The 13901-nt window shown below is 42.0% G+C and overlaps 1 protein-coding gene across 4 annotated transcripts in view; it reads left to right on the top strand.

The window, feature by feature from the left end:
* The window catches only part of epha7 (eph receptor A7), a 380177-nt gene extending 370619 nt beyond the window's left edge, over positions 1–9558 (top strand). For all 4 annotated transcript variants that reach the window (XM_072251662.1, XM_072251664.1, XM_072251663.1 and 1 more), the window contains exon 17: positions 7308–9558. In XM_072251662.1, the coding sequence (XP_072107763.1) occupies positions 7308–7422 (115 nt within the window). In that variant the 3' untranslated portion in view covers positions 7423–9558. The remainder of the gene's footprint in view (positions 1–7307) is intronic.
* Positions 9559–13901: the final 4343 nt, after the last annotated feature.

The raw sequence follows: 13901 nt of genomic DNA, 5'->3' as shown, positions 1-13901 counted from the left end.
TTTAACTATTTTTAATATTTATAATATTTAATATTTGTAATCCAGGGAGTGTGAAGCACAGAATCAAATATCGCTGTGATGATTGTACGTTCTAGTACCAATTGTTTGGCGACAATAAAGTATAAAGTAACCAGTCAGAAGGTCAGGCTGCACGTGTGGAAAGAGAAATGGTTGACTTTTCAGATCACAGACCCTTCAGCCTGAAGCAGCCTCTGTTTCTCTTTCCACAGATACTGAAGGTTTCTAGTTTTCTCTGTTTTGTTAGATTAATACAGTGCCAAAGAATGGGATGTACTTCTACTGTGTGACTATTCATTTGTATGGAATCGCTGAGCTTGTGGAAAAAAAAGAGCCAAAGGTGTTTCTTTTAAGTTAATTATCCATTAATTTCATTTTTTGGATGGTTTTAATTAAAGTTATATTTCTTCATAGATTTTTTTTAAATTTAGTTAAAATTATGCATTTAAACATTTAATTATCAGTGATATCCATAAATTGTTCTAAGGCCTTTGACATCGGTGAGATGTCAAAAAGCCAACGGGGCACTTCAGAGGCAGCTCCCTAGGGTGAGGAATCTCAGCCCAAAACGTCGATTGTTTATTCCTCTCCGTAGATACTGACTGACCTGCTGTGTTCCTCCACTGTGTGTGTGTGTGTGTGTGTGTGTGTGTGTGTGTGTGTAAGAGAGAGAGATTGTGTGTGCGCGCGCGCGTGCGTGATTCTGTGTGTGTGACAGAGAGATTCTGTGTGTACGTATATGTGTGTATGTTACTCTGGATCTCCAACACTTGCAGTTGTGTTTATTTTCTCTTGCACCTAACTCTACGGGAGCACTCCAGGGCACACTGTTCTGTATATCCGAATTAAATTCAGCCGACTTTCCTGGTCTATCCTGTAATTTACCACTCCATCTCGTGTATTCAAGATTAGTTTTCCAAATGCTGATTCGTTTTATTTTGGATTTTAGTCTCAATGTGTGAAAATGTGTCTGTCTATCTTATTATTGCTAAAGTATAGAATGCATTTCACATCCAGCCTGCTCTCTGACTCTATTCATTTGAATGGGGTCAGGGAACATGAGTAAAAAAACACGAAAGGCACTTCTTTGAAGTTAATTACTTAAATGGAGATTATGTAGATAATTCAGAGATACAGGCCCTTCTGGCTCAAAGAGTCCTCATCGTCCAATTACACCCATGTGGCCAATTAACCTATTAACCCATACGTCTTGGCACTGTGGGAGGAAACCGATGCACCTGGTGGAAACCCACATGGTCACAGGGAAAACCTGCAAACTCCTTACGGGACAGTGGCGGGAATTGAACCCCCGGTTGCTGGCACAGAAAAGCGAAGTGCCAACTGCTACACTGCTGTGACGATCTATCGCCAACATTGTGCTAACTTGACTGAAGTTGACAGCCCTAGTCCTGTCACTTATTTTATTTGTGCATCAAGTTGAATTTTATTCCCATTCAACTGTTTACGTGTACAGTATACCGCTAAAAGAAACAATGCTTCTCTGAACCAAGGTGCACAACACTGTACGTATAACTCACACACAACATATAATCTTCCGTCTGTGGACTCACTTTACACCGCACACTGTCGGAGCAGTGCTGCCAGGATAATTAAGGACAAGACCCACCCAGCCAACACACTTTTTGTTCCTCTTCCCTCCGGGAGAAGGCTCAGGAGCTTGAAGACTCGTATGGCCAGGTTTGGGAACAGCTTCTTTCCAACTGTGATACAACTGCTGAACAGATCCTGACCCAGATCTGGGCCGTACCCTCCAAATATCCGGACCTGCCTCTCGGTTTTTTTTTACACTACCTTACTTCCCGTTTTTTTATTTTCTATTTATGATTTACAATTTATATTTTTAATATTTACTAATTTTAACTATTTTTAATATTTTAATATTTAATATTTGTAATCCAGGGAGTGTGAAGCGCAGAATCAAATATCGCTGTGATGATTGTACGTTCTAGTACCAATTGTTTGGCGACAATAAAGTATAAAGTAAAGTAATATTACCATAGATAAATTAACAATTAATACCATATATTCCAGAAAATTGACATGAAGCCTAAGATGCATTTATAAGCCAAGTTAAAAAGTAAACAGTATAACACCACTGACACTTCACAGCTGATGAGACCTGGGTGGTGACAGGGAGTTCATGAGTCTCACGGCCTAGGGGAGAAATCTATTCCCCATCCTGACAGTCTAATACAGAATAAATCCAAGGCTTTTGTTTTGGAATAAATTCCATTTAGTGTGGGTTTTTTTTTGTTTCTTATCTCTTGATAATATCTTTTTCCTATTCACAGCCGTTACAGCTAGTTATGATTAGTCATGACTAGTGCATCTTTGCCCTTTTCTTCCTCTTCCAATTTTCCTTTCATTGTGGTTTGTTTTGCATGCCTTTTCCATGAATATTGAGAGCTCCTTTACAGCCTGTCCAAGTGCCTACACTTTGGATGCACACACCATGAGAGCTGACAAGCTGGTTAGTTATTTGAGCCAAGCTGAATACTGCCCTTACCAATAATTTGGCCATAAAACCCAACAATGGAGAGTGAAAACATTAACCAGCTTATACACTCTGTAATTTTCTGATTCTGAACAACTTAATTTGTCTCCACTAAAGGTTAACTTGCAGGCTGAGCCAATGGTGAGGAAGGTAATGTGATGGAAGCATTCATTTCAAGAGGACTAGAATATAAAAGCAAGGGTGCAATGCTGAGGCTTTATAAAGCACTGGTGAGGTCTCACTTGGAGTATTGTGAGTAGTTTTGTGCCCCATATCTTCGAAAAGATGTGTTGAAACTGGAGAGGGTTCAAAGGAGATTCACGAAAATGATTCCAAGATTGAACATCTTGTCATATGAAGAGAGTTTGATGGCTCTGTGCCTATATTCACTAGAATTCAGAAGAATGAGGGGTGGCCTTATTGAAACCCATCAAATAGTGAAAATCCTCGATAGAGTGGATGTGGAGAGATGTTTCCCTTGGTGGGAGAGTCTAGGAACAGAGGACACTTCCTCAACATAGAGGGGCATCTTTGAACAGAGATGAGGAGGAATTTCTTCAGTCAGAGAATGGTGAATCTGTGGAATTTTTGCCGCAGGCAGCTGTGGAGGCCAAGTCTTTATGTATATTTAAGGCAGAGATTAATAGATTATTGATTGGTCAGAGCATGAAGGGATACGGGAGAAGGCAGGAGATTAGGGTTGAGAGGAAAATTGGATCAGCCATGATGAAATGGCGGAGCAGACACAATGGGCTAAATAGCCTAATTCTGCTCCTATATTTTGTGATCTTATGGTCTTCCAACCAAACACATAGTGATGGAATGAAGATGAAATGTTCTGTGTTATCTGCCCTACTTGGTCCCAGTGTACTTTTCTTACGGATCTATCATGGGAGAATGTATCCCTTTGTCAAGTAAAAGTCAGAGGAAGACGAAACCGTAAACTCAGCGCACTCTCTTAACAGTATTTGCTCTACAAAGCCTTATTGATCTTTGATTTAAGCCTCTAGATTGGTGTTCCCAACATTCTTTATGCCACGGACCTTTACCATTAACCGGGAAGTCCGTTGACCCCAGGTTGGGAACGCCTGCTCTAGATTTTATCTGTATTTATAGTGAGCTATTAAGAACTTTATCACTTAGAGATTTTGGGGGTCAGTATCAAAGTGGTAGCATAACAGCACAACACTATTTTCAGCTTGGAGCATCAGTGTTTGAATTTCAATTCCAGCATCTTATGTAAGTAAATCTGAACATTATTTGCGTGTGCACGTTGATTTCCTCCCACAGTCTCCAGATGCACCAGTTGGTAGGTTAATTGATCATTGAAAACTGTCCTGTGATTAGAGGCCCGTGGTTGGTCGGGAATGACCATGGATGTTGCATCCTAACTGTCTACATGATGTGCAAGCCGTGAGATGGAAAGTAAGCTGTTGCCCATATAGCAGGCTCCCCCTCTCCACACATCCGATAAATCCAAAGGAACAGCAGCGACCTATACAGTTTGGTACCAGTGGTGTTGCAGGAGTTGCAAGTTTGAGTTGCATTGAACTCAATGTAGGACTGCCTTAGGGTCTCCAGCTCCAGATTTTTCCCCAGGATTTACTCCCAAAGCTCCCATGAGGGGTACCACCGCAAGGCAGCAGAGGTTTGACATCAGAGTGCCCCTTCTCCTAGATGAGCTGCCAACCACAGCTGATAGCCAAATCTGCCCAAAGTGACTGGTTTTAAGGCGCCAGTAACCCAGTTTTGCCCCTCCTCTGGTCAGTAGAAATGGTTCCGCTGGGCTTAGTAGCTAAGCCACACATGAAGGCCAGGAGCTGGCTTGGTTGTCAGAGGCTATTTGAGATGCACTCCATTGGAAGAATTTAATAGCTGTTGGGAGCTTACCCCCACTGCCAGCCCCCGGCTATGACAACATTGAGGAATCTGTGATGAGGCTAGGGTTAAATTGGTGGGTTGCTGGGTGGCGTAGCTCATTGAACCAGAAGAGTCTGCTCCGTGCTGCGTCTCTAAATAAATAAATAAATCTCAATCTCCTAGGAAATTGAGGATTGGAGAATGGCAGCAATGGCAGGAAAATGGTTGCCTTGGAAGTGGGAAAGGGACTCTGAACAAATAAAGGAACTATAGGTTGTAGTCTTGAGAAGTCGTCTAAAGTGATATCCTGACAGCTGGATGCCTGACAAGAAATATTAAAAGGCCTTTCTTAAGAAAACAATTAGAGTATAATAAGAATATATGTTGTAGTGTCACATCATTGCAGGAGAGTCACAGCTGACAAATTGATAATGATATGAGGACAATGTAAATCTCTGCTTCAGTGCACTTGATGGAAAATTGTGATTATTGGAAGCATATAGAGGGAAACTGTTCATCCACAGTCCAACACCCCCCATCTGAGGCACAAGTCTGCTTTCCAGTGTGTATGGGTGGAGGAAAGTGGAACAATTACTCTTGCATTTTTGACTTCCCACAAGCATTCAAATCTCATGACTTCACTGAAAGCCAGACGTAGTAAATTGAGTAATGAATTGGATGGATAATGGAAAACGGGAGCAGCTATTAATAACGGCACTTTGGATTGGGTAGCAGTGGTCTTTGGAATACCCCAGGGATTGACCATTGGGGATCACTGCTGTTCATGCGGTGAATGTGACCTCGGTAAGGGTATTGCATTTAAAGTGTGGATATATTGCCAGTTTGCCTGAGGAAGCAAGATGTGCAGAATAAAGAGAAAATTCAATGTCACCCACAGAGGCACAGGTACTGAACAGTGAATGGTAAACGTATTCAGTTTTGAGAGATCTGGGGCAATGCCAAGACAGCTTAAAAGGAGTAAAACTAATTATAAGGTTGGAAATAATTCGGAAAATGTGAAGCTCGGGCAGTTGATGGTTGGGTTGAGTTATTCTCTGTTCTTGGCAATTTACTTGCAAACATTTTTTCACCATACAAGGGGACATCATGAGTGCCCTGTTGATTGTGGTGTGTCCTCCAAATATACTTGTCAACCAGTTCCCTTGCATGCTGTGTGTTTGCTTGTGCCATGACTCTCACTGATGCCAAGTCGAGTTTCTTGCCCCTCTCGATCTTCATGGGTAGAGACTAGGCAGAGCTGGTCATGCCGGTTTACACCCAGTTGATGTTCATGAATCCACAAGGGAATTCTTAGAAGTGTGGTTTTCCGGGAACAATTCTGTAAGGAAACACATAGACTTCAATCCGATGCAGGCAAAATTCCAGACCACTACACACGATGTTTGCCACGCAGCCAATCCGTGACACATCACAAATGAGTTTCTGAAATGGCAACCAATCAGCTGATTGATAAGTATATAAAGGCCAAGCATTTGGAGGACACACCACAATTAACAGCACACTGACGATGTCTCCTCATGTGGCGACAAAACGTTTGCAAGAAAATTGCTAATTATAAAGTATCGAGATTAACAGCAGGCAAAAAGGTACAGGGGTTTTGGTGCTGGTAATGACTAATCAAATATTAAGCAGATTCAAAAGATAAATGCGCTCTCACTGGAAAAGAGTAGAGAGAACCAATGAAAGAGTGTGGAACTGGAGACTGAACTGAAGGTGCAGATACTGTTCTGCATCATTTACCCCAGTGGGGTTTTTCCAGGGAATAATTTTAAGGTGATTGGAGGAAAATGTAGAGGGGAGGTCAGAAGTAAGTTGCTCCGCATGGTGGGTTCATGGAACGAGCAGCCGGGGTGGTGGTTAAGGCAGGATACAACAGGGAGATTTAAGAGACTCTAGGGCACACACAATATGCTGGAGGCTGTCAGCAGGCCAGGCAAGTGGTGTCGACGGAAAGGAATAAAGGTCGATGCTTTGGGCCAAGACCCTTCATCAGGACCGGAAGGAAAGAAGCCAGAATCTTAGATCCATAGGGAAGTGGCCACTGAGTGTATGTTCTATCACTGTGAACCATCTTTATACAATATTGAAGTTGTATAAGACATTAGTGAGGCCTAATATGGAGTATTGTGTGCAGTTTTGGTCACCGACCTACAGGAAAGATGTAAGTAAGGTTGAAAGAGTACAGAGAAAATTTACAAGGATGTTGCTGGGTTTAAAGGATCTGAGTTATTAGGAAAGATTGAATAGGTTAAGACTTTATTCCTTGGAACGTAGAACATTGAGAAGAGATTTGATAGAGGTATACAAAATTATGAGGGGTATAGTAGGGTAAATATAAAGAGGTTGGGTGGGACTACAACCAGGTGTTAAGGGTGAGAAGTGAAAAGTTTAAGGGAAACATGAGGGGAATCTTCTTCGTTCAGTAGATTGTGAGGGTGTGGAACGAGCTGCCAGCACAAGTGATCCGTTTAAGCTTGATTTCCATGTTTAACCAAAGTTTGGATAGGTATATGGATATCAGGGGTGTCGAGGCTTATGGTCCCGGTGCTGGTCAATGGGAGTGGGCTGGGAGTTAGAATGCTCTATTCTAACTTGAACTGAAAAATAACATTTTCACAGATTTGACATGGTGTAGCAAAGTTCCTGAAGGAAATTTCTGGGTCGGAAAACATCCTGGAAGTTTTCAAATAGCAAATACAGGTACAGGAGAGAGAAAATAGTCAGAAACAATCTGAAGTAGCGCTCTGAATAATACCTGCATGTTCTCACTGCACAGCCCTCACTGTACTTGTCATAGACTTCAGAGTCTGTAAATCTTACGCATAAACATTGATTTAACCTTGTCCATTGTTTTAGTCCTGTGCGGCCTCTCACTGTGCTTTGTATTCTACAGGGACGTGATGAGCTTGGGGATCACGTTGGTTGGCCACCAGAAGAAAGTAATGAGCAGCATTCAGACTATGAGAGCCCAGATGATGCAAATGCACGGCACAGGAATTCAGGTGTAACGGACCTTATCTCCCCACGAGCAAAAGGGAACGGACCTGGGGGGGGTGAAAATACCATCTGCTGCTCGTACTGTCAGTACTCAGCACTCTTCTAAATTTCTTTCTGAGACGGATCAGAGATTCAGGGGAAGGTGTGCAACGATGTTCCTCCAAGTCGCTGAAAGAACAACGAGGTCCTTTAACAGCAAGGGTGACTGGAACAGGCGCATTATGAAGAAACTACTACCTGTAACGTTTAGGACTTTACACCGAAAAAAAACATACAAAAAAAAACACAAAACTTCAAGAGTTCTAACCTCCTTTTTTGTCTACTGGGCTTTTAAAAAATGTACATATCAATTTATGTAGACTATATTTGTCAAAGACACTCCTTATATTATGGTTTACCTATTAAATTGTTTTCAAGACTCGTGCTTGCTGAATGGTGTTCGTTCAGCCATCTTCTTACTGACTTGCTATATTGGAAAGCTACCACTTGCCACCCCAGTTCTTAAATATTCATCCATTTATTGCTATCTACCACTTTATGATACCTACGTGATGATACTGAAACTTATAGGCCATGTTAGACATTGTAATTTAAATTTAAAAGGCTTTCATTTTTGGAACTTGGTTTCTCAAGAATTCCATCCGTTTGCTGGTAGGAGTAAGTTCATTTACTGAGACTTTAGAAAAGACTTTTTCTAGTTTCTGAAACTTCTATTGACCTTTAAGATAATAGGCAGAAAGAAAACATCAAAGTAAAGGGAGCTATTATGAAGAAAGTGTGAAGGTTCCATGAAACAGATCATTATTTTTTAAGTACAATATCAGCTTTTCAGACCTCCTAAAAATAGCATGGCACCTTAGCAAATAGAGTGATGACAGAAACATTAAAATATAAGATTAGGAGAGAAAAATAAACAACTGCAATCAATGGTCAACTAAGTGATTAAAAAAAACTAACTAGTTCGACCCTGGTCCAAACAGAAATACGAAGTACAAAATGGAATGTGACAGGAAGGAGAATTGAGGTACCGTAGATCAGATATTAGATGTATGTTTCAGACGAGCTGTGGGGATTGCAGAGCATGGCATAAATATGAGCCTGCCTGAAGGTTTGTAGATCCATTGAAGAATTTAGGCCATAGGACCGGAAGACATAGGAGTCAAGTTAGGCCATTTGGCCTGGCAAGTGTACTCCATCCTCTTGGAGATGGCTGAAGCAATCAAACTCTGATCAGAATCCCTTTTCTTAAGGGGAGTATGATTGAACTGCCTAAATCCTGAATGTTATCAAAGCAACCCAGTCACTTGGGATTTTGCTATTTCTACCCAACCACAGCAGAACTGATGGTTATCTGGTCTGCAGAGACTGAGAGAAGATTCCAAAGAGTGGAGCTGTTTGCTTTTGATCCTGTCATGAGAGATCCCACACATCAGATTAGAATTCCATTCCATTGTCTTGACTATGTGGAATGCGAATGATTCTATGTAAAAGTTGTAATTTATTTATAATGTCTTTGTTTTGTTACACAGGTCTGTCTGTAGTGAACTCAGTACTCACTGAAAATGCACTATATTTTTCTATTTCACTGACAGAGAATCACAGACAATTCATTTATTTTCAGTTGTACATAGTATTGACTAATATGAATTTAAAAAATCACATTAGGACCAAAGAAGGTTGTAGTTTAGCAAACATCTAAGCAAAATATCTGAAGAGATGCCATTTTTTTCAGACTTTTTCCAGACCATGTATAGTGTTTTTTTATATAATTGCTTTCCCTATATCGTGTTTATATAGTCTATTATTTATTTCTGTTTGGTTTAGAGACAATGTCCCTGAAATAGCAGTGTCTTGCAGGAACACCATCAAAAGACCAAGGTGTGCCCAGAAAATGGCAAAGATAGATAAGCGTTTTTACCTTTTTCCTTCAGAGTACTTGTGACTACACTGCTAAAGTCACAGTAAATATGGCGGCACTCCCTCAGAACATCAAGAGACGAGTATAATTGCCAAGTGTTTCCTTTTCTCACAAGAATACCATGAATTCTGTTGAGTTGAAATCAGTACAAATATTTCATTAGAAGTTTCGTGATTAATCTGATGGTCTTATTTTTCAATTGTTTGTAAAAGACTGTAAATATATTTTTTTGAAAACTATCACCATGATATCCAATGAGATTTATTTAAACTGACAAAAATGGACTTCCCTATTGAGTAATATGCATTCTGTTCAAAGAATCAAAAGTACATTTATTATCAAAGTATATATGCAGCAGACAACCCTGAGATTGGTCTTCCCACATACAGTCACGAAACAAAGAACCATGGAACCAACCTGCTCAAGGAAGAACATCTAACCTGAAACACAAACAAGGGAAGATCTGCAGATGCTGGAAGTCAAAGTAATGCACACAAAATGCTGGAGGAGTTCAGCAGGCCAGGCAACATCTATGGAAGAGAGTAAACAGTCAACATTTTGGGCCGAAACCGTTCATCAGGACAGGGGAAAAAAAAGAGATGAGAATTCAGAGTAAGTAACTGGGAGAGGAGAGGAAGGAGTACAAGGTAGTCAGTGATAGGTGAAACTGGGAGAAGGGGAGGGGTGAATTAAAGAGCTGGGAATTGATTGGTGAAAGGGCTGGAGAAGGGGGAATCTGATAGGACAGGACAGAAGACCATGGAAGAAAAGAAAGGGGCAGATAAGAGGATAAGGAGAGAGGGAAATGGAATGGGGAGGAGGGGGTGGGGATACAATTACTGGATGTTTGAGAAATCGATGTTCATGCCATCAGGTTGGAGGTTACTCAAACTTCCGGTAATTGCCCCCCCCCCCACCATTCCTCATTTCCATTTCTCTCTCACCTTATCCCCTTACCTGTCCATCACCTCCCTCTTATGCTCCTCCCCCTTCCTTTTCTCCCATGGCTTCTGTCCTCTCCTATCAGATTTCCCCTTTTCCAGCCCTTTATCTCTTTCACCAATCAACTTTCCAGCTCTTTACTTCTCCCCCCCCCTTTCCCAGTTTCACCAATCGCTGACTACTTTGTATTTCTTCCTTCACTACCCCCCCCCCCCACCACCTTCTTTCTCTGACCTCATCTCTTTCTTCGATTCCTGAAGGGTCTCAGCCCAACATATCACTGTTTAATCTTTTCCATAAATGCTGCCTGGCCTGCTGACTTCTTCCAGTATTTCGAGTGTATTAAATACAAAACACTCCTCCCCCACGCACAAAAAAAATCATACAAATGGCAACAAAAAATACCAAGTGAAAACACAGAATCAAACAGCATATGCCAGTGCAGTTCAGCTCAGTGTTTATTATCTGATTCAAAAATCACCCAAAAGTAGTAACAAAAAAGAGCGACCAAACCCAAAACACACATAAACCTAATTTAGACTCCAAATCTATAGTCCGTGTCTCCCTTTGCATGATCTCCCCCATTGAATAACTTACTGGTTTCTGTTCCCCTCCCACTTCAGTCCTAAAGGGTCTCGGCCCAAAACATGGCCTGCTTATTCGTTGCCATAGGTGCTGCCTGACCTGCTGAGTTTCTCCAGTATTTTGTGTGTCCAGGATCTGAAGAATCTCATTGTCTCTTGAGTTCTCTTTAATCTTCCTGAAATTCAAATTATTATACAGTCACCATTGAATAAATTATCCAGCTGGGAAAAAAAGATGCGTAAGGCTTACATTTATAAATTACCTTTTGGAAACCTGGGAGAAAACAAAGCATTTACAGTCACAGAGGTACTCATGGGAAGTGCATTCCTTGCTGCAGTGTGGGAAAATGGCAGATAATTGGGACACAAAAGGCCTTGACAAACAGCAACACACACAAAGTGCTGGAGGAGCTCAGCAGGCCAGGCGGCATCTGTGGTAATAAGTAAACAGTTGACATATCTGGCCAAGGCCCTCCATCAGGACTGGAAAGGAGAGCGGAAGGTGCAAGAATGGGGGGGGGGGCGGTGGGAGGACAAGCTAGAAAGTGATAAGTGAAGCAAGGTGGGTGGGGGATAGGGATGAAGGAGAAAGCTGGTAGGTGAAAAGTGGGGAAGCAAAGGGCTGGAAAATGGGGAATCTAACAGGAGAGTGGGAGAAAGGGAAGGGGAGGAAGGGGAAGAAGAGGTCAAGAGGGGCAATGAAGAAGAGGGGAGAGGAAGGGGAAAAATGTCTTCAATACTGTAGCAGCAAAACTAATGCAAAACAAACACTGCGGCTGTCACGGGTCGTTATACTTGTATGACACACCCTTAGCTCCAATGAAATGATTGTTCCAAAGAGTCAAGTTCCTTATTTTGACCCTTTATTAGCAATTGACAAACATATAATCTTGAAGCAATATAAAGTGTTACCTCAGCATAGGTACTGCCTGGCCTGCTGAGTTCCTCCTGCATTTTGTGTGTGTTGCTTGGACATACGGCATCTGCAGATTTGCTGTTGTTTGAGAACAAGGCATGGCCTGGGTGAGGGGGGCATCGCTCCTTGAAAATGTCCTGGATACTACGGAGGCTGGTGCCCATGATGGAGCCTACTATGTTTACAACTCTCTGCAGCTTATTTCAATCCTGTGCAATAGCACACCCCAAACCAGGCAGTGATGCTGCCAGTTAGAAAGCTCTTCTTGATCCATCTGTAGAAATATGCCAACACCTTTGCTGACATACCAAACCTCCTCAAACTCCTAATGAAATATAGCTGCTGTCGCGTCGCCTTTGTGGCTGCATCGATCTGTTGCGTCCAGGATATATCCTCAGGGATATTAACACCCATGAACTTGAAATTGCTCATTCTTTTCATTTTGATTCCTCGATGAGGACTGATGAATGTTGCCTCATCATACCCTTTCTGAAGTCCACAATCAACTAGCTGATATAACTCATTCCTGTACGCCCTCTCGTTGCCATCTGAGATTCTGCCATCAATAGTTACGTTGTCAGCAAATTTATAGATGGCATTTGAGCAGTACCAAGCCGCACTTTGCAAATATTTTTAAAAATTCTAATAATACTGAGAAGCTGAATTTTGAGTCCTTGAAAATGAATTGTTACATTGTAGAATCAGTTCAGAGTTCTTGTGAGTGAAGTTATCAATGTTAGAAGAAGTTAGGTTTAAAGAGGAAAAATATTCATAATATATAGGAGCAGAATTAGACCTTTTTGTCCTTGGAGTCTGCTCCATCATTTCATCATGGCTGATCCAGATTTTCCTCTCAGCCCCAATCTCCTGCCTTCTCCCAATATCCCTTCATGCCCTGACAAATCAAGAAACTATCAACTTCTGCCTTAAATATACATAAAGACAGCCTCCACCGCTACCTGTGGCAATGAGTTCAAAGGTTCAATTTAATATCAGAGCAATGTATGAAATATACATCCTGAAATGCTTTTTCTTTGCAAACATCCACGAAAACAGAAGTGCCCCAGAAATGAAGGACAATTAAATGTGAGAAGCCCAAAGTCCTCCCCCACAGCTCCCCCATCCCGCGTGTAAGCGGCAGTGAGCGAGCAACGATCCCCCCCCCTCCCCAGCAAAAAAGCACACCCACTACTGAGCACAAGTGTGAGCTAGGCAATAGCAAAGACATAGACTTGCAGTTACCCCAAAGACTATCGCATTTCATCCGGCATTCGACAAACCACAGGTTCCCTCTCTCCCTAATAAGGGCGTAGGGGTTGCCCCCCCATTTTCACAGCGAGCAGGAGACATAACAACCCGCTGGTTTACAATGTTAAAAAGTCTGTTTTGTTCACTTTTTACAAGCTCTGTGCCTGAAGATCGCAAAGATCTCGGGTCTCTGGGCCCACAGCGAAGATTTTCCAGCCTCCCTGATGACGCACAAGTCTCCTGCCATGACACCGATCCTCAATCCTCCCATCTCCAGAGCCCTGAGATCTTAAGCTTCCAAATACGAGTGAGACTCTCAGGCCGAACCCTTGGCATGCTGAACAACAACAGCTGGTCCTGAAACCCTGAGAATGGGTCCTATTCCTGCAAAGAACCGAAGTCTGCGTGTAACTCCAGGTCAAGGTCTTCAAAAGTGCCCTGAAAGAGAAAAATAAAGATTTTGAAGATGGAAATAGAGCTGTTTCTGAAGATGCAAGCAAAGGAGTTGCCGTTTAGCGCCATCTTAACTCCGCCTCCAATCCACAGATTCACCACACTCTCTGGCTAAAGAAATTCCTCCTCATCTTCGTTCTGATCTTAGGCTCGCCCACCATAGGAAACATCCTCTCCACATCCACCCTATCAAGGCCTTTCACCATGCGATAGGTTTCAATGAGATCCCCCCTCATTCTACTGAATTCCAGTGAATACAGGCCCAGAGCCATCACACGCTCTTCATATGACAAGTCTTTCAATCCTGGAATCATTTTTGTGAACCTATTCATGTCATATATACAGGACAAGGAGATTATTCTCAAAGATGATGGAATATAATGGAAATAAAAAGGAATCTGGTTCACAAAAGTGCTGGGGCGAGGGCTC

Source organism: Mobula birostris, chromosome 2 (genome assembly GCF_030028105.1).
Source record: "Mobula birostris isolate sMobBir1 chromosome 2, sMobBir1.hap1, whole genome shotgun sequence".
NCBI lineage: Eukaryota > Metazoa > Chordata > Chondrichthyes > Myliobatiformes > Myliobatidae > Mobula > Mobula birostris.
This window is presented reverse-complemented; position numbering and strand designations above follow the sequence as displayed.